We start from the raw sequence: 18,797 nt of genomic DNA, 5'->3' as shown, positions 1-18,797 counted from the left end.
TGTCCAATTTGGCACAGACAAGAGGCGTCACATCCCCTTGCCTGCCCTGTTTCTGCTCTAAAATAAGGCTATAGAGGGCTAACCCCACGCAGACGTGGCCCTGACTCTAGCCCATGTGCGACCGAACCTCTCTCATGCCCCACAGGTACCTGGCCAAGCAGCCTTCTCTGCGGGCACTCCTCCAGGACCCTGGGGGCTGCGAAGGTCTGACGGGGCTGGTAGAAGAGCAGGTCCGCGTTTGCCGGCGGCAAGTGGAAGCCATGGATGCTGTGAAGCGAGGTGCGGAGCTGGCTGTCGAGGAGTGCCAGCACCAGTTTCACTCTCGTCGGTGGAACTGCTCCACCCTGCAGGGGCTGCAGGTCTTTGGCAAGATCGCCATCCAAGGTCAGCAAGGGGGAGAGGGCGCAGGCACAGATGGCATGTGGTCCCTTCAGTATGCCCATGGGACCCCCTGACACATCAGCCTTTCCTGGGCTAGTGCACGAGTGTCACACTGGGACGAGCCCCGGAGCGGCCAGTACATTCCTCCACATGCTAACAAAGCTGTCAACACAGAGCAAACTGAACCAAATGCATGTGCCGTTACAACTATTAATATTCTGGCTAAATTTCTTCCTCATTTGGCCAGGCCTGGCTTTTTGGTCCCATCTGGACCATTCTGGGTACCAGCTCTGCAGACTGATAGATCTTCTCCCCCACCCTGCCACCAGCCCAGCCCTTTGGAGTAGCAGCTCAAATCGAGCCTTTTTCTCTGAAGCTGCAGTCCCTTTTTGTTGCAGGCCAGGGGAAAAGGATCTGCCTGCACCCCCAAAAAAACATGGAAGAGATTTTGCATGTGTTTGCATGGAAGGAGCCATACAGGGAGCCATGAGCAGGGTCTCTCTGGCTGCTGGAGACAAGGCGGCAGGGTTCTCCCTGACAAACCTCTCTGCGTGGGGGGGCTCAGCCCCTGACGTCCCCCACCACGGCTCACCTTTCACTTCCCTTGGGGGCTGCTGAGTTCTCTCCCGCAATGGGACACCCAGCCCAGGAATTGATGGTGCCAAAGGGGAGGGCTCTGAGCCAGAACCACCCTGCAGAGCTGTCTCCTTTGCTGGTTCCAGGCCTTGGGAAATGCAGCATCCTAACAGATTTCTCCCGACCAGTCCCTGCCTGAATACATCCTTTGTGCATGCAGACACAGCCTCTTTTCCCCCTGCGATGTCCCACCAGTGCCTTCCCCCTCCGCAGACTGGTGCCATTTCTCGCCTCACTGCAGGCACGCGGGAGTCTGCTTTCATCCATGCCATCTCTGCTGCTGGTGTTGCCTTTGCTGTGACTCGTGCCTGCAGCCGCGGGGAGCTGGAGAAGTGTGGCTGCGACCGCAAGATACGAGGAATCAGCCCTGAAGGTGAAGGAGGAGGCCGGTGGTGGGGAGGGAGTGGCAGAGGAAAAGATCTATGGGGGAGACCCTCACCAGGGGAGGAGACATCTCCCTTCTCCACAGCCCTCTACCTTCTGGGAGCTCCTCCCAGGGCTTCTCCTTCTTCATCTCATGGCTATTTTCCCTCTGCAGGTTTCCAATGGTCGGGCTGCTCTGATAACTTGTCTTATGGGATTGCCTTTTCTCAAGCCTTCGTAGACAACCCTGAGAGGAGCCGTGGCGTCTCCTCCAGCCGAGTGCTCATGAACCTGCACAACAACGAGGCTGGGAGGAAGGTAAGGGCAGGAACAAGGGCTGGGAAGCAAGCCTGTCTTCAGGGGCTTCTCCTTGGCTAGGCGAAGCTTGGTCCAGCTCCCTTACCCAGAGGAGCAGTTCAGGGCAGATATGAGCTCCCAAAGGGGGTCTGTGTCCTGCTGCCTTTCCTCAGCCCAGCACTGCGCCACTCACCGAGCTGGCACCTCTCCTGCACAGAGTGGGGTCCCGGCCTCCCCTACCCACCTCTGCGCAGAGTTCTTTTCCTCACAGAGTCCAGCCGTGATTTACTTTCCTTGGCCTTTTCTGCAAGGAAATTAGTTTCTCCATTTTTCTCTGAAGAGCTTCCCTGCCCCTCCAGCCCCTCCTGAGCAAAGACACCATCTTCTGCAGAGGCCACTGTCAGATGAGGTCCCTTGAACATCCTCTAGCTCTGTCAGATCTATTCCCCTCCCCACAGCCACGTGGGCTGGAGCAGGTCCCTATCTCTTCCCCTGCCTCAGGGATTTCTCTTACAGACCCAAACCAGCCTGTTTCCCACAGAGCGGATCCCCTCGTCTTTCATATTGGCCTGGCTTAAAAAGACATTTTTGCTCCCTTCCCTTCCCTTCCCTTCTCTTCCCTTCCCTTCCCTTCCCTTCCCCTCCCTTCCCTTCCCTTCCCTTCCCTTCTCTTCCCTTCCCTTCCCTTCCCTTCCCCTCCCTTCCCTTCCCTTCCCTTCCCTTCTCTTCCCTTCCCTTCCCTTCCCTTCCCCTCCCTTCCCTTCCCTTCCCTTCCCTTCTCTTCCCTTCCCTTCCCTTCCCTTCCCCTCCCTTCCCTTCCCTTCCCTTCCCTTCTCTTCCCTTCCCTTCCCTTCCCTTCCCCTGTTCCTGCCCTCCAGCCCCATGGGGAGGTATGTTGGGGGTGCCGCAGGCACAGGAGGCATAGGGCAGGGTGTCCCAAGCCCATCTTGCAGCTGCCTCCTGCTCCCCCAGGCTCTCCTGGCCCACATGAAGGTGGAGTGCAAGTGCCACGGTGTGTCGGGCTCCTGCGAGGTGCGCACGTGCTGGAAGGTCATGCCTCCCTTCCGCAAGGTGGGTAACGTCCTCAAGGAAAAGTTTGAGGGGGCGACGGAGGTTCACCCCAAGCGGGTGGGTTCCCGCAAGCTCCTGGTGCCCAAGAGCTCTCGCTTCAAGCCCTACACGGCTCATGACCTGGTCTACCTCTTGGCCAGCCCAGACTTCTGTGACCGGGACCCCCGGCGCGGGGTGTTCGGCACCTCCGGCCGCCAGTGCAACCGGACATCCCCAGCCATGGATGGCTGCGAGCTCCTGTGCTGCGGCAGGGGCTTCCACACAGCCCAGGCAGAGGTGGTAGAGCGGTGCAGCTGCAAATTTCGCTGGTGCTGCTCCGTCAAGTGCAAGCAGTGCCGGCACCTGGTGGAGGTGCACAACTGCCGCTGAGAGAGAGCACGGCATGGCGGTGGGAGGCTGCCGGGGTCACACAAGGTGGCCAGGGAGATGGCCTCAGGAGAGCCACGGGCAAGCAGGGGAAGGTGTCGGGGAGACACAGCCTGAGAGGCGTCAGAGGAGATGTGGGGTTTTTGCTGCCCTGCTGGAGAGCAGCCCCTTGCTCCAGGGGGTGCCACCAGCTCCTGCGTGCTCCCCACATAGCACCCTCTTGCTGGCCTCATTGGGCTTTTTGTGGTTTCAGTTGTTTTTCCAGACAGAATGTTGGAGGACACAGACCCCATAAACCCCTTAAACTTTAGAAATAAACCAGCTGCAATGGAAAGCAAAGTGCGTACGTCAGCTCCTTCCTCACGTGCTGCATTTGGGACCTGGAGGGTACCAGGCTCTGCTCCATCCCATGGGCTGGGAGGGCACAAGGCCATGCAGGAGTCCTTGTGCTCAGGGGACACATGGGCTGCAGTGGGTGAGAAACACCAGGGGGAAGTGGGGAACCCACCTTGCACATGAGAGGGGTCACTGAGGGGTGGAATAGAGTGGCGGCATCAGAGAGAACTGAGAAACTAGGTTTGTAAGTCAAACAGGCTCTTTATGAAATAAGACTCATCCTTGGGAGAGACTGGCATAGATCCTTCAAGGGCAGGGAGGCAAGGGGATTTCAGACCAGGATGCTTGGGCCGGTGGCTCTAAATCCAGGTTCCCAGGCCTGATGCCTTCTCCGACGCTCAGCTGCATCTTTGTCTGGAGAAAATGTCTTCAGGGGGAGTTCCAGCAGGTGCCACAGTGAAACACTGTTGAGTGAGGCTCCCCTCCTGGCGTACCATTGCTGATGGTGCAGAGCAGGTCCTCAGAGGGGGAGATCTGGCCATGATGAGCTGACTGGCCAGCAAGGGTCCTTGGAAGAGCTGTCCAAATCTATCCAGGCTCTCTGCCCCACCCCAGACTCAGAAGGCCTGCTCTGGAGCCCTGCACTTCCCCTGCATACCCCACTACTGTGCATCACCCTTTGGTGAGGCTGAGGAACCTCTGGTGCCACAGCTGCACCTCCTCCTCTCCCTCATTCTTACTCAGCACCCGGTACGTCTCATTTCTGTGGCAGCCACGGCGAGACACCTGCAAGGAGAGCAGATCATAGGACTGAGGTCATTGCTCATCCCTCCCTCAGGGAGAGAGGACCCCTGTGATGGATGGCATCTGGAGGCTGGGATGATGGGGGCACCAAAGGGAAGAGGGGAGAACCAGCGGGGAAGCGGGAGGGAGAGGGTAATAACTGAACTGTGTGTTTCCTAAGATACGGGCTAGTCCTCTGCCCTACTCTGCTGTTTCTGGTTTTTGTTACCACCTAGGAAGCACCCAGTAGATGGTGGAGACCCTCCCCTGCAGGGATATACAGGGATATATCCCCACGGCTCCTCTGTCTCAACATTAGTTGCTGTCTCCGCTGCCATCTCTTTACAGTGTCTGTGCAAATCCCACCGCCTGAATTACATGCCAGCTGTGCTTAGGTCACTATTTGTCACCCTCCCAAACACACCCAAGTGTGTCCTACTGGAGGGACAAGCAGTGGGCCAGTGAGTCCCGCAAAGACTCAGGGCTGATTGTGGAGGGAGCAACCACAGAGAAGGCTGTGTAAAGGGCCGTGTAAGCTGCTTCTCACCTTCTGGTTGTAGAGGCTCTGCTGCAGACACTGGTGGCTCTTGAACGCGCAGTAGGTGGGGTGCTGAACTCCATCCGAGTCGCAGATCTGGGGAGATGGGAATGAAGACCACAGAAAGAAAAGGAGAAAGAAGGATGGGAGCACCCACTGGGCACCCACCTGGCTTGGGGCATCTCCGTCGTGGAAGGTGGAGTACTCTGCTTTCAGCCAGAGGGTCACACGAGGGTCCTCACAGCCACGGATGGCTATCCGGCTGCACCAGTACTCCGCCCTCAGCCCTCGGAAAACATCCATGCCATAGTACTCTGAGGTCTCTGAGGAGCTGGTCTGCAAAGAGGTGGGATAAAGAGACCTGTGCTTCTACCTCCCCTTCCCCACCACCCAGTCCAGGCTCGTCCTCAGAGGCCAGCTGGAGATGGAGCACGCTTGGTACCTTGTTGCCTGCAGCCTGGTACTGGGCTGAGATCTGAGGGTTGATGTAGGTGGTGAAGTTGCCTGTCTCACAGCGAACACGGTTCAGGTTTTTGATGTTCTGACACTGCTCTCTCTTCAGCGAGCAGAAAGCACAGTTAGGGCACAGGTCCATGTGATGCCGCCCAAGGCTGTCACACACCTAGGGTGGATGCAGGGGGGAGGTCAGGGCGGGGAAAGGAGACTGAAGAACTCCCATATCCCTTTCTTGGAGCTTGCCTCCCTGGTCACCCAGGTCAGCTTCTCCCAGGAGGTGGCACCTGAAAGGACAGTGCTGACGGGCTCTGGCCACTGGAGCATTGTGGTCAGCACTGCAGCACACAGTGGGGGGTCAAAGGTGGACATCAGCATCTTTACCAAATCTCCAAACCCAAGGACTCTTTCTTCCATCTCCTTCCAGGCCTGGGTGACCACTGATGAGAGACAGTTTCCTTCCAGCATTGCATAGCACAGGATTATCACTGCCTCATCCTTCTTCAGGGCTAAAAGGCTGACAGAGAAAGGGATGGAGAAAGTCAACTCTTGTCTCTTGTCACAAGCTGAAGAGATGGACCTTTAGTCCAAAACTGAAAGGAGGAAAACCAACCTAAAGCACAGCAAAAAACCTTCCCCAACAAAACCCTGGACTCTTGGCCAAACTGCACGGAGGAACGGGAGTGTCTGCAGAGCCTGTATCTGCCTGTGTAACATGGAGGCTATGGGTTGGGGGCTGTGTGTGTGCATTCGGGAGCACGTGAGAGGACTGGACAAGGATCACAGCTTGAGGAACTTTCCCAGGGGCTCTGCAGCATCTGCTGCCTAGTTTTGTCAATCCGAGTGCACAGCAAGGTTGTTAGAGGTCTGCTGAGTCTTGACCATGGGGCAGCCCCACTTGGGTCTGGAGTATAGAACTTATTAAGCCTCCCTCCTGCTTGAGTCAAAGTATTTGACAGAAAGAGGAAAAATTGGTAACAATGAATTAACCGTTCATCCAAACCAACATGAGAAGCTAAAGGTAGAAAATTTAAGGACAGTGGGACAAGGACAATAGGAATATTTTACATCTCTTAGGAAGAGAAGAAGTTGTACACACGGTACAGAATTTTTATTAGACAGGAATGGTATGAATTATCAGAAATGATGCAGAAGAGGTAAAAATGCTCATTAAATTTTTGTCTTCTGTGCCTGGAAATGAAATCAATGATAAAGAAACAAATTTTGATCTGGCAGAAAGTAAGAAAAGATAAGAGCAGTAATTGCTTATGTTAAAATGCTCTTAAAATCCATGCATGGGCTAACCTGTATGGAGAAGTTTTCCTAAGATTAGCTGAAACTTCTTGAAGACCTCCAGATTAGCCTTAAAAAAATAAAATAAAAAAAAAAGGTGGAGAACCTGTAGGAAAGTCATGAAGATGAGATTTCCTGAGGCCTGGAAAACTTTCACCTGGAGCAAGAAACTGAAGAACCTTTACTTAGCTGAGCAAAGGCTCTAGTGGGTGGCCACTCAGTCACTCTGTACTTTTACCAAGATGGGGATCAGCTGGAAGGCCCTCTTCATCAACAGATGGAAGAGTAATGACTTTTGGTGATTGGAATTAGGGGTGAGATCCATTCAAACCAGAAACTAGCTGCATGTTCCTGACATGAAGGGTATTTAGCATGGGAGCAGCTGATGGGGATGGTTTCTCCACAGCTTGGAGACTTCAAAAAGGTATCCCAAACTTCTGTTAGGAGAAGGGTCTGTAGCTGAGCCGCACGATACTGTTTTTCCTTCAGGGCTCACTAGGCACGGCTCTACATCCTGTGCTGAGCAGGGTGAGTGATCAGAGCAATCGCCAGGCCTGAAGGCTAAGAGAGATCAATGTCCCCGCCATTAAGCTCTTGCCATTGCATGGTGTGTGATGAAATCAAGCTGTAAGGAGTGACTGGTGTTCACAGATCCATGGACAGGTGAGAGGCGTACACCGTATGCAGAGGAACATGCAGATGTTTGGCATTTGCTTTGGGTTTGAGTGTGCACTCATGCAGAAGAACGTGGACGAACAATAGGGATACTAATAGGAAGAATTTTTGTGCACCTCCTTAATAGATCCCTGGTTCCTGACACACACCGTGGAAGAAGGAGCTCACAGCATGTGCTCTGCACTTGCAGTGGGTCAGAAACAAGTGGTCCTGTACCCCAAAAGTTCACACTAACCAGCAGCAAGTGAGCATGTCAAGATCTCTGAAGGTATCTCTCTCACTCAGATGCTACAAAAGAACCTGGAAAATGGTAGTCACAGAAAATATGACTGCTGTATTTTTTTTTTAAAGATACTACAGTCAAACTTGTTTTGTCACAGTGCAGCAGATACTGCTCTAGCCTGCATCGAGGCAAGCAAAGGTGTTCCTTCAACACACCGTCCTGTGGACAGGCTGCAAATGGTATTCTGTGGATGTGAACATGTGAACAACTTACCGTGGTGCCAACCCACAGCACATTAACCACATCCACTGAAAAAAACAAGGTCAACTGAAAACCTGCTCCGCAACCTGGTCAGAGGTTTGTGGAGAGAAGGGCCGGAATCAGAGAGGACAAAAGAATGCAAACTGAGGACAGCAGTGACAGATACCAACTCCTTCAGGCAAAGCTGGAAAGAATGAAAATGTGCCAGTAATAAAAGAGAAACGAAGCCCACCTATCCTGCAGCGAGCACTTCCAGAGCCTGAAAGACCGTTTATGTCCACTCCTCCATGTCATGGCTCCACATGATCCCTTTTAATTTTTTTTTTTCCCTCGGTAAAAATTCAGACCATTTAGGATTCCAAGAAGAACAGGAAATTTTAAATTTAGAGCAAAAAGTCTGTGCTCATCCCACTTGAAAATCTTGTCTAAGGTTGTTCAATTCCACCTTCTCAGCATTTTTCTGTGACTGGGAGCTGGACATTGCTGAGAGAAAAACCGGTGACAGCCCCCAAGGCACACCTAGTGTTTCTCTTCTGTACAGGATTGCTCTTTTTGTGGGGATTACCTAACACTGACAATTTCTCTCTTAAGCAGTCGTAGCCCAGGAGAACAAGTGTTCGGTCTGCTTTCCTGATCAGTCTGTGACAGCCGAAGGGAGTCCCTGCCACCACTCAGATGCTTAACTGCTTAGGCGCAGTTTGATCTTCACCTTCAAGATTTGGTAAACCGGCTGGGTCATCTTGGTGGGACTCACAAATTTCAATTAATGACCCTGATATTATTCTCCAAACTTATCTGAAAGAATTTATCCATAAATATGTCATTATTGGCTATTGTTCCACTACTTGCTTGTTATTCTAGTGGCACATTGTGATTTGATTGCTTCTTCATCACACCAGGATGATCAAGCCAGTAAAGTGAGAGACACATTAACAGTCATTAAAAATGATATGAATAGCTCTGGTGTTTTCATCACCGATGTAGAAAAAAGAAGAAAAATGTCCAGCTTGCTGTACTTTTTTAAAAATAGCAAATAAATAACAACCTGAGACTTGGAAAGCAACTGCTAATAAATGGGTTTGACAGCCTTTGCTTTCTCCAACACACGTACTGGTCCAGCAACTGCAGCTCGAACAAGATGCAAATAGAGGATTACAGGCAAAATGGGCAGTAAAAAGGAACTCAGCTCCAGCCTTTTCTAAAAAGAGTCCTTCCATAAGTAGCTCATAAGCAGTGATAAAACATCTGCTGAGTGTTGATGACCTACTTGTTTAGAACAGATGCAAAGTCAGATGTGGGTAGGAGCCTCTGCTGCATGGCAAACTTATGCCATAGATAAATCAGACCATCTTTGATACGATCAGCTCACACAGATCAGAAAGCCTCACATCCCTGCGCACCATCTACCGACACTTTGCTGTTGGCCATGTGTGCAGATGCACATGAACTCTGTCCATAACTTCCGCTCACCCACCCCGGAAACTGAGTTATGCCATCAGCCTGAGGTTAACAAGAAATTCTGTTGCACTCTCTGTCACATCCATTTCCTCCTCTATCTCTGTTCTCCATCTCTGCTGAGAGGCTTTCTGGCCTCATGGTTGCAAACTTATGATTCGGTTTACCACCTCTGTGTGAGCGAGATACATCTACATCACCCCCAAGTGACATCTAGCTCCTGAAGGCAGCTCAGAAGTGTCAGGGGAAAGGGTCCCACCCCACATCACCAGACCAAGCGATGGATCCTGGGCTCCTCCCGTGCTTGCAGCCACCCGCAATCCACGGTGCTGTGGCACTAGGTGCACCCAAGGGCTGTCCCTGGTTCCTCTCCCAGTAATTCCCAGTGCCCTGGCACTGCTGTTTGGCCTATCCAACCGCTCTCCCACTGCTGCTGCCTTACGGCAGCACTGGGGCTTTGTGTCCCATCACAGAGGCACTGCAGGCAAACGGTCCAGACCCGGCACAGCACTGCTGATGGTTCCCTTGCGCTGAGGGACTCACTGCTGAGCTGTAAGTGGATGCGCAGAAGTTTCCCCTTGCGCCAGGGAAACTGATAGGTCTGTCTAAAGTGATTTCCTAATGCGAATCCCTCCCCACCTTAGTACTTCTGCACGTTAATGTCCCGACTGCTGCCCTGGAAAAAGCCTAACAGGTACTGGGAGGCAATGTTTCTAAGGGAATGTAAGAAAATATAATTGAGAAGAGTCGGCAGGCCATGATCAGTAGTTGCTCAAAGGCAAAAATGAAAAAAACCACCTTCAGATAAAAGCCTATCTTGCGTTAGCATCTCAAGATGTGGGGTGACACACATAAAGCCTACTTCAGCGGTATCTCTGAAGAGTGCTGGTGAACAACATCCAGCTCTCCCTCGACATAATGACAAGGATTGGGGCCATTAACTTTCAGCTGCTGAACCTCCCCGATATTGGCTGTCTGTGTGAGGTGGGGTGAGTACCTGAGGCAATCAGAAAAGAAGATAAGGAGAAAACAGCAGCTTTCCAGCACTTTGTAACTTCTGATTTAGAGAGGTTGCTGCAGGAAAATAAACCAGCAAGGAAAAAGCCATTCTTAACAGCTTCAGAAAGAAAAAGAGACCCTGGCCTGCACGCCGAGAAGGCAAGCAGGCTGGCTAGGTACCTGATAGATCAAACCCAGCAGGTAACCCAACGCAGGAGCCATGGGGAGAACAGGAACATAACACTTGCCCCAAGGTCAGGGGGCACAAAGCATGGGAAAATTTGTATTTTGTAAATTCATCTCTCCTGTTGACCTGCATGATATTGCAGCCTTTTACCTCTGCTCCCCTCCCCCGGGACACTGAGAGCCCCCTGCTCTGAGTTTCCCAAAAGCCTGGGAGCACTTGAACAACTTCTGGCCTGGTGGTAAGAAGAAAACCTGCCTTGTCACAACTCCCCTTTCACAGCTAGTTAAGCACAGTAGCAATATGGAGACGCTAAATTGCGCCCTGGCCTTACTGAATGGCCAAAAGATACCTCTACATCATTCCCAAGAGACTGATAGCTCCTGAAAGCAGCTGAGACGTGTCAGGGGAACGGGTCCCATCCCGCACCACAAGACCCAGGGTGAAAAATAAGTAAGTGCTAACGGTTGATGATGATTCAGAGAGTGGGGTTTGTTTTTGTTTTTTTTTTCTGGTGACGGTATTTTTAACGAAGGGTCTGATCTTAAAATTAAAGCCACTGGGCATGAAGTACATAAGCACACCAAGGACTGTTTGGAGGGGTAAAACAGGAGCAGGAGGGTGCAGCCTCCTGGGGAAGCCAGGCTCAGGCGAACCACGAGCATCCACACGCGAATACCAACAGGACAGCATCTGTATCTGGGACAGCCGTGATGCTGAAAGGGATGTAGGGGTCGTAGTGGACAAACAACGCGACAGCAGGAAGCCCTGGGAAAAAGGGCAAATGCAATTCTTGTGTGTAAACAGAAGAGCCGGGAAGGGAAGGGAAGGGAAGGGAAGGGAAGGGAAGGGAAGGGAAGGGAAGGGAAGGGAAGGGAGGTCGAACTCCTTCTGCAGACTCAGCTGCTGAAACCCACTGCTGAATGGTGCACGCAGAGCTGGGAGGGTGTAGGTTTTTAAAGGGACACTAAAAATTGCCACAGAAAATGAGTTGTGCAGGATTTATAACATGAGAGCTATGGAGCTTACTGCAAGGCTAAATCGTGGCATATATACAACTTTGAGGAGAGGAAATACTGGGAAATAAATAGTTCTTTAATCAAGGGGGCAGAAAGCACAATAAGGACTAGAAATTGAACATAAATGCAACAAGAGGCACTTTTTTTGCCCTATAATGATTCACTGCTAGCAGAGACCACAAAAGTGTGCTGCCAGTTCTTCTCCGTGTTGTTTTGCTACCATTACCATGTCTCTCTCTAAAGGTCACCTTCATCAGGTGCCACGAAAGCTGGCAGAGCTACCAGAGCGGCTGCCACAACCATGGGTGAGCGAGAAGGGATGGATGTCCCGCTGGACATAAGACCCCAGGGAAGACACGCAGCCCTGGGTTCAGTGCTCCTCACAACTGTGCACAACTTGTGTTGAACCAGACACTGAATGGCACCCGTGCACACCGACCAGTCCCACCCAGCACTGCTCCTCTTGCTGGAATGGAAATGCCTCAGAGCATTTTGCCCTTTTTTAGGTCATGCTTTGAAGTCCCTTTGAGAGGAGGAGGGGTGTGGAGAGCAGCAAAGCCGACAGGCACGGTCTATCTCGCCTTTTTATCCTCGCTTGAGTTTAAGCTTTGCTTAGCGTGATTGATGGGGCTCGGCTGCCAGGTTACAGACACACAGTCAGCATTAGTGTCTTTGAGAAACTCTGCAGCAGAATAGCGAGTGTCATCTACAATCACAGCAGTCCCTCAATAATCCCAATGTAACTAAATCAGAGCAAGGCTCAACTTCAGAGGCAGGGAAAACGAACATATCCTCAGTGAAACATGATTTTGTCTTCGAGTACATAACAACAGGAAAAATTTGCCAGGCAGTAAAAGCCTCCTACAATATTAGGAAGGAGGATGACAGAAGTTACAGCCTTGCAAGAGAACATTTACAGCTTTAACAACACGTTGCAATTCATTTTTACATGCAGAAGTGGGATCTCTGGCTCAACTGTAGTAATATGCTGTGTTTTTAATAAAAACCACAGATGTGCAATCGTGCACAAAACCTGTGTGCTTACAGGAACATGACTACTCAGCAACAGAGCGAAACCAAAATGACTTCTCCATGAAAACCACATCTAGACAGCTTTTTATTTTTTTTTTAATGCTCTTGGCAAACAAAATAATCTTTGCATCTCAGTCAAAGCAAGTGATTCTCAGCCACAAAGTATTAAAGGATCAAAAAGTAAATTGGAGTGAAAACATGCGATCCTTTTGCGGGTCTTTTCTTTTTGGGCTCACCAGCCTGAGCTGCCTGAGCACTGAGGCAAATGGATCAGCAGATCAGCTGAGAAGAGCTCAAGATGCTCGACAAGCTCCTAAACCATCCCTAGGCCAGAGGAACTAAGAAGGGCGCGTAAAAGGACTGCAGTCAGCTGGACTGTCGCAGGGCCCTGTGCTGAACTGGCACACAGCGGCTTTCAAAGCCAGAATGGGGAACCAGAAACACCTCAGGAAGAGCAATCCACAGAACCAGAGCGCAGAGAGGTGCACGTGCTTGAGAAGCAGTGGTCCTGCACAGCCAGGAGCAAGGCTCTGCACTGCTGGCTCCGTTTCCTCGGCTGGGGCTGCTTTTGCTCTACCTGGGTGAGGATGGAGCGCTTCTCGGGGTGCTCCTCAGGTCAGACTGTTTTAAGAAACATCTGCTTCACCTTGCATGCAGAGAGGCGAGGAGCACAGAGAGAAACACGTCTGTTCCAGCATCCCAAGGACCTGTGTTGGCAAGGAAGCTATTTTCTGCAGGTCATGCAGACTCCCAGGTGACGTGAGTTGGGAGGAGGATGTGCGCTGAGGTGATTGCACACTGCAGATGGCCACAGCGTGGGGATACACGTGCATGGGAGAAAGCCCTGCCTGCAGATAAGGCCCAGCCTAAATGCATTTTGCTCAGGACACAAGGACAGTAACGTTGTCAGGCGCTAGCAGTGCTGGGCCACCCTCTCCCTGCTTACTCCGTGCTGGAGCAGGGGGTGTCTGAGGGGCTCCCTGGGTACACTCCTGCTCCGTATGGGGTGGCATGCCCCAGAAAACCTGCCTGCACTCACGAGCTGCTCAGGGCAGGGGTATGGATGCCGTAGGGCATGAGGACAGTCCTGCACGGGTGGCGTGCTGTACCTTACCGGGTGGGGACACAGGTCTTCCCCTCACCTGCCACGGGGGGCCGTTTCCTGCGCTCCCTCCTCGGCGCTGTCTGACGTTTTCCCTGGGTTTGACTTGGCGCTGGAGTCTGGAGAAGGGCCCTTGGTGCCCAGGGACGTCTCCAAGGAGAGGGCCAAGTGGATCAGTTGCCAGATGCTGCTCTGCAGGCGTTGCTCCCAGGTTTGCTCTGCCTGGGAAGGGTATCCCAGCCTGGGAGGCGAGGGGACAGGGGCAGCCGGGACCAGCAGGGTTGGTGGGAGCACAGGCAGCCCCCTGTCCTGCATGGGACACAGAGTCCCTGGCGTGGCCGGGGGGAGCTTCCTCGGAAGCAGTTTCTGACTCGACAGTGCGTAGGAGTACTTCAGGAAAGCGTCCACACTGTCGCGCAGCAGGGCGGAGAGAGAAGCCTGCCCTGGAGCTGGGGAGAGATTGGGATGGGGGGGCTGAGGGGCACCTTCCTGAGGCCGTCCAGAGAGATGCTGGGGGAGGAAGGGCAGCTATGGGAGATCAGCAGGGGTGCCCAGCACAGCTCCGTGCAGCCATACCTTCTTCCGTAGGGAAGCTTTCACCCTTTGCCCAGGAGCCCACAGCGTGGGGTCGCTCTGTCAGGAGGTTTTTTTGAGGAGACAGCCTCAGACATGGGATTCGCTGAGTGGAGGAGAGAGGGAGAAACACAAGGCCTGCTGTGTTATCTTCCCTTCCTCCTCACCACTTCCAAGAGATATTCCCTCTCCCCGTGCCCCCATCCCGAATCCCGCTCCCCACCTTGGCATAGAACTGGCGTTTGAAGCAGCGGTACTGGGTGAACTGGCAGAAGGTCTGAAACCAGGGTGCCTCCGGGAAGTCAGAGCAGACCGGCCCTGGAGAGGGGTGAGAGGGAGATGGGTGATGGGGTCAGACCACAGGTATAGGCATCTGCCCCCTTGGCCTGGGCACAACAGGAGATCGGGACCTCTGGGATGGCTGTTTTCAGAGCCGCTTGTGGTTTTCGCTGGGAAAGTCAAAGCTGTCTGCCCCCAGGTGGAGATCACAGCCTTGTGCTGTTACCGCTCCCCATCCCAGGTGCCACAGGCACTTTCCCTCCAAACTACGTAGGGTTTCAGTTTGTACTTCTGCCCTTTTTCGCATTTATCTTCCCTTTTACAGAGACTCAAACCTCTTGTTTCCAGGATCTGATAAGGACTCTGTTATTAGTCCTTGAAGGTTTGTTTGTTTTTTTTTAAAAAAAAGGCAAGTAGCAATGTGATGGGTTAAAAAGATGATCTGACCAGGCCTGGGAACACCAGAGTAGACAACCTCTTCAGGGCAAAATAATTTGACAGCGAAAAAAACCAACTTTGGCACAGATAAAGTTTCCCACAGGCTCTCTTTGTTGGTCTCTTGATTTTCAACATGGCTCAGCTCTCCCACAGCCTGTTGAACGCTGATGGCAATGGCCTGACGAGCAGCCTGCCTCCTTTAGCACTGATTCCCACCTCCTCTCTTCTTTCAGCTCATCTGCCCGATGGAAATATCTTTCTTTGAATCCTCTGACCTTCCTGCCAAGGGGAGCCCTTCCCAGCACCAGCTGCTTGGTTTAATCGATATGATCGTTTGCCTCTTTCCTCTGCTCCTCCTGTCCATGTGTTTGCTGCAAACAGCCACAGTTTCTGCTGGGTGTCAGGAGGCCACCCCCTTGGGATTTTGTGGCCAACTCCACCTGCAGGAGCTCCCAGCGTGGGGAGGGCAATTGATTAACTCTAAAAGATGGAGCCAGCCAAGATATTTGCATACACTCATCCAGAAACATCCTCCTGACTCTCATCTTCCACAAGAAAGAGGGCTGAAAGGTTATGTGTAGGCTTCCTTCGTTTAAGACATAAGGTAACCGCTTTCCTTAGCACTACACCTGAAGAGGCACAATTAATGGTCATGAATATTTGGGCGTAGACAGGACTGCCATTCACCTGTAAGGACAGAAAAGACAAAACATGTGAGGGCACATGCTCTGCCGCATTCACTTGGCCTCTCAGCCTGGCCACAACACGTGCCAAAATAGCCCCAAAACTGGAAGAAAAGAAACACAGTGGCAAATAAAGCCTGCCAGATGGGTCTGTTGTGCTGAGGGATGGAAGAAAAGAAGGCAAGGAGGGCATCCTTCAAAAATTGTCCCATCTCCTGGCATTCCCAGATGCTCCTGCTCTTGGCAAGCTGAGCATCGGAAGGCAGCAGCAGTAGGAGTGTGGCTGGACATGCCAAAGAGCAGTGCCAGGGTGATGGGCATTGCTGGGAAGGAAACCAGGGACAGCCTGGTTAGCTGCACCTAACGCCGCGGCATCATGGATTGCAGGTGCCCGCAAGTGAGGGAGTAGCCCAGGATCCATCCCTGGGTCTGGTGATGCGGGGTGGGACCCGCTCCCCTGACACAGCTGCAGAAACAAGCAAGAAATAGTTGCCCTCAAGCTGCAGTCCAAATAAGCACACTTGGCTGATCATTCAGTTCATTGACGTTCATAGCTAAATATAAAGACATACTTTTAATGAGAAAATTGTTCTTATTTTTTTCCTCTGAAGAAAAATACAACAGAAGTAGTCCCAAGTTTTTCAGCTGCACAGATATAATTACGCCACTTAAATTCTCTGATGCAGGGGTGCAGGGAAAGTATGACTGCAGAGATTTAAAGGGTGCTGTTGCTATGGCGCTTTCTGAACTGGGATGTTTCTTGGCTCCTGAAACGTTAAACACTTAAAAAAGCAGCTTATCAGCTCAAGCTTTCTTAAAGGCCCATGAGAGCCCGTGAGCCAAGCCTCTGCATTAAACCCCAGATCAAGCTGGAAGGAGCCAGTCAGGTTATAAGATCAACTGTTGGGAAGAGATGAGCTTCAGTGAGCTTCAGAAAACTGTGGCTGGGTTTTTTTGCCTGCCACCCCACCAACAGAGATGCGGAGAAACTGAAGACCTCAGCAAAGGGCCACCAAAATGGCCACGGCTTTCACCCCGTGACCCCTGAAGAGAGGCTGGGGGCCAGCTGCGCTTGTTCAGCTGGGTGAAGAGGAGATGGGGAGGTGAGTTTACAGCAGCCCACGGGGACCTGAAAGAAAACTACAAGATGACAAAGTCAAACTCTTCTTGGTGGTGCCAGAAAACACAAGAGGGAAAAGGAAAAAAAGCCTACAGACTCCTTCTTGGACTGGCCATTAGGAGAAGTTGTTTTGTCCAGGAAAGCAGTGCAGCACTGGAAGGGGTGCCCAGAGAGGCCACAAAACCAAAGTCCCTTGCACAAAGACACAATGCTGTAGCGCTGGGAGTGTCCTGCTCGAAGCCGAACTTTGGGCTAGAGACCCCAGAACGACCCACCCCACCACCATTCCCACCATCCTGCAGCATTTCAGGGCAGAGAAACAGCCGGCACTGGTCCAGCGGGGGCAATGTCCACCTCTGCCCCTTGGAGGTGGGATAATGCCTCTACCTTCGGGGATGCGGCCGTGGTTCTCTTCCTCGTCCAGCTGCAGGATGGCGGCGCTGAGGCAGCCGTGTGCCTGGCGCAGCTGGCAGGACACGTCCGCCTTCCAGGGGGGATGCAGGCTGGCAAAGAAGAACTGGTACTCCCTGTCTGACAGGGGACTGCCCGGAATGGGAGGCACTGGTGAAGCCACAGAGGACATCAGCAAGGTCAGCAGGCCTGGAGGAGAAGGCAGACTGTGATTAACTCTCCTTAACGGGGGCAAGCGGTGGCTGGAAACGAAAGAGCGGCTGGTGGGGTGGCCTGCTCCAGTCTGCTGGTGTTCGTTGGGGTGCTGGGACAAGCTGGCCTGAGGTCTCCTTCCATCACCCCTGGGGGAACCAGGAACACAGGGGTAAAAAGGGGAAAAGGAAAGAAAAAGGAGGAAAAAAAGAGAGGAAAAAAAAAAGAAAGAAAAGAGAAAAAAGGAAAAGAAGAAAAAATAAAGAAAAAAGAATAAAAATTTAAAAATGAAAAAAGAAAAAGAAGGAAGAAATAAAAAAATTTAGAAGTAGGATTTTTTTTTGTGGGTTGGGTGGCAGTTGTTTTGGCTTGGTTTGGTTTGGGGGAGGGATTGTTTTATTTTTTGGTCATTTCATCTTTTGTTTGTTTTTTTTTCCCCACCAAACCCCATCCTGACCTCCCTGGCAGGCCCTGCTGCCCACCACTGCGAGCCATCCCCTCCACCATGCCAGGGGCTGTGCCCTTCCATGGGGACATCCCTCCATCCTGTCCTTTCCTTCCTTTTCCTTCAGCTGGGTCCCCTCCTCTCCTGCCTCCCTCATGCTCAGCAACCTCCGTGGTGGCCCTCGGGAAGGTGATGGGGACAAGTGACACTCACCCATCAGGCAGGGCAACCTCGCCATGTCTCTCCTAGTCCCCAGCATGGTAGCCCTGGCAGTGGCGGAATGAGAAGGGGATGGCATCACAGTTGGGGTGACGGGGACACGTGCGGCTCCGGGCACTGGCTGATGGCTGCCAGGGGGAGCAGCAGAGGGGGAACCTGTGTGCCTGTGGGGGTGTGGGGGGAGACGGGGACCCCACGAGGAAGGAAGAAGGCGGGGGCCACGGGGCCACGGCAAGCGGGAGGAGCGGGAGCCAAGCTGGGATCTTCCCTCTCTGCTCAGGGACATTGTGGTGGCTGGCAACAACCTGCAATAGCGTTTGAGGCCTGGCCAGGCTACCCCCAGGGCTGAGGGTACCCCTAAAGTTGTACCTTTGGGGTACCTTGCCCCCCCACCCCCAAAAAAAAAGCATTTTGTGCTCTTCTGCAGGAGAAAGGGGACAAAAAATCTGTTCCACCTGGGCAGGATTGAGACGCACCCCATGGCTCCTTGGGGAGCATCCCTGCACCACCTTGTTTCAGGACATGGTGGGAAGCTGGCTTGGTCTCTCTGGGGCAGCCATGCCACCTTCTGAACCCCCAGTGGGCCACGGGAGCACCGGTTGGTCTTCCTCTGCCCTGAGTGCTGCGCTCTGCACCTTAAATCCATCCCAGGCAAAAAGAGGGGAATGGTGCTGGCAAAAGAGACCTGGGACCACCAGCACAGAGCTGCCCAGGGCCCCACAGGGCTGATTTCGAGGGACACCCACACCCGTGTGCCCATGCCCGCCTCTCACTGCAGGGACCGAAGCACAGGGGCACAGACACAGCATCCCACGATTGCACCCCCATGGAGAAGCAGCCGACAAGGCGCTCCCCACGGCCGGGCACTTACTTTTCTGACGCGAGAGGGAAAGACGCGACCATAACCATCACAGGCAAGCAGCTGTCGGGGTGGCTGGGGAGAAAATGCTTGGCACCGCAGCTCCAAGAA

At 52.6% G+C, this 18,797-nt stretch overlaps 2 protein-coding genes across 2 annotated transcripts in view; one reads left to right on the top strand and one right to left on the bottom strand.

Moving 5' to 3' along the window:
• LOC104293471 (protein Wnt-4-like) overlaps positions 1-3,117 on the top strand; it is a 3,392-nt gene extending 275 nt beyond the window's left edge. Inside the window, exons 2-5 of the mRNA XM_009892978.1 lie at positions 146-384; positions 1,259-1,390; positions 1,556-1,698; positions 2,650-3,117. Of these exons, the coding sequence (XP_009891280.1) occupies positions 146-384; positions 1,259-1,390; positions 1,556-1,698; positions 2,650-3,117 (982 nt within the window). The remainder of the gene's footprint in view (positions 1-145; positions 385-1,258; positions 1,391-1,555; positions 1,699-2,649) is intronic.
• Positions 3,118-4,122: 1,005 nt separating this feature from the next.
• ACRBP (acrosin binding protein) lies at positions 4,123-17,846 on the bottom strand. The gene is made up of 10 exons (XM_009892967.1): positions 17,822-17,846; positions 16,948-17,160; positions 14,264-14,358; positions 14,044-14,146; positions 13,508-13,916; positions 5,609-5,741; positions 5,214-5,393; positions 4,940-5,107; positions 4,781-4,867; positions 4,123-4,236 (listed from the first exon to the last, which is right to left on the bottom strand). Exons 1-10 carry the CDS (start codon positions 17,844-17,846, stop codon positions 4,123-4,125), a joined length of 1,527 nt encoding a protein of 508 aa, XP_009891269.1.
• Between the last annotated feature and the right edge of the window lie 951 nt (positions 17,847-18,797).

This window comes from Charadrius vociferus, unplaced genomic scaffold (assembly GCF_000708025.1).
Source record: "Charadrius vociferus isolate BGI_N301 unplaced genomic scaffold, ASM70802v2 scaffold301, whole genome shotgun sequence".
Lineage (NCBI taxonomy): Eukaryota > Metazoa > Chordata > Aves > Charadriiformes > Charadriidae > Charadrius > Charadrius vociferus.
Note: the sequence above shows the minus strand (reverse complement) of the source record. Positions and strands in the feature narration are given on the sequence as shown.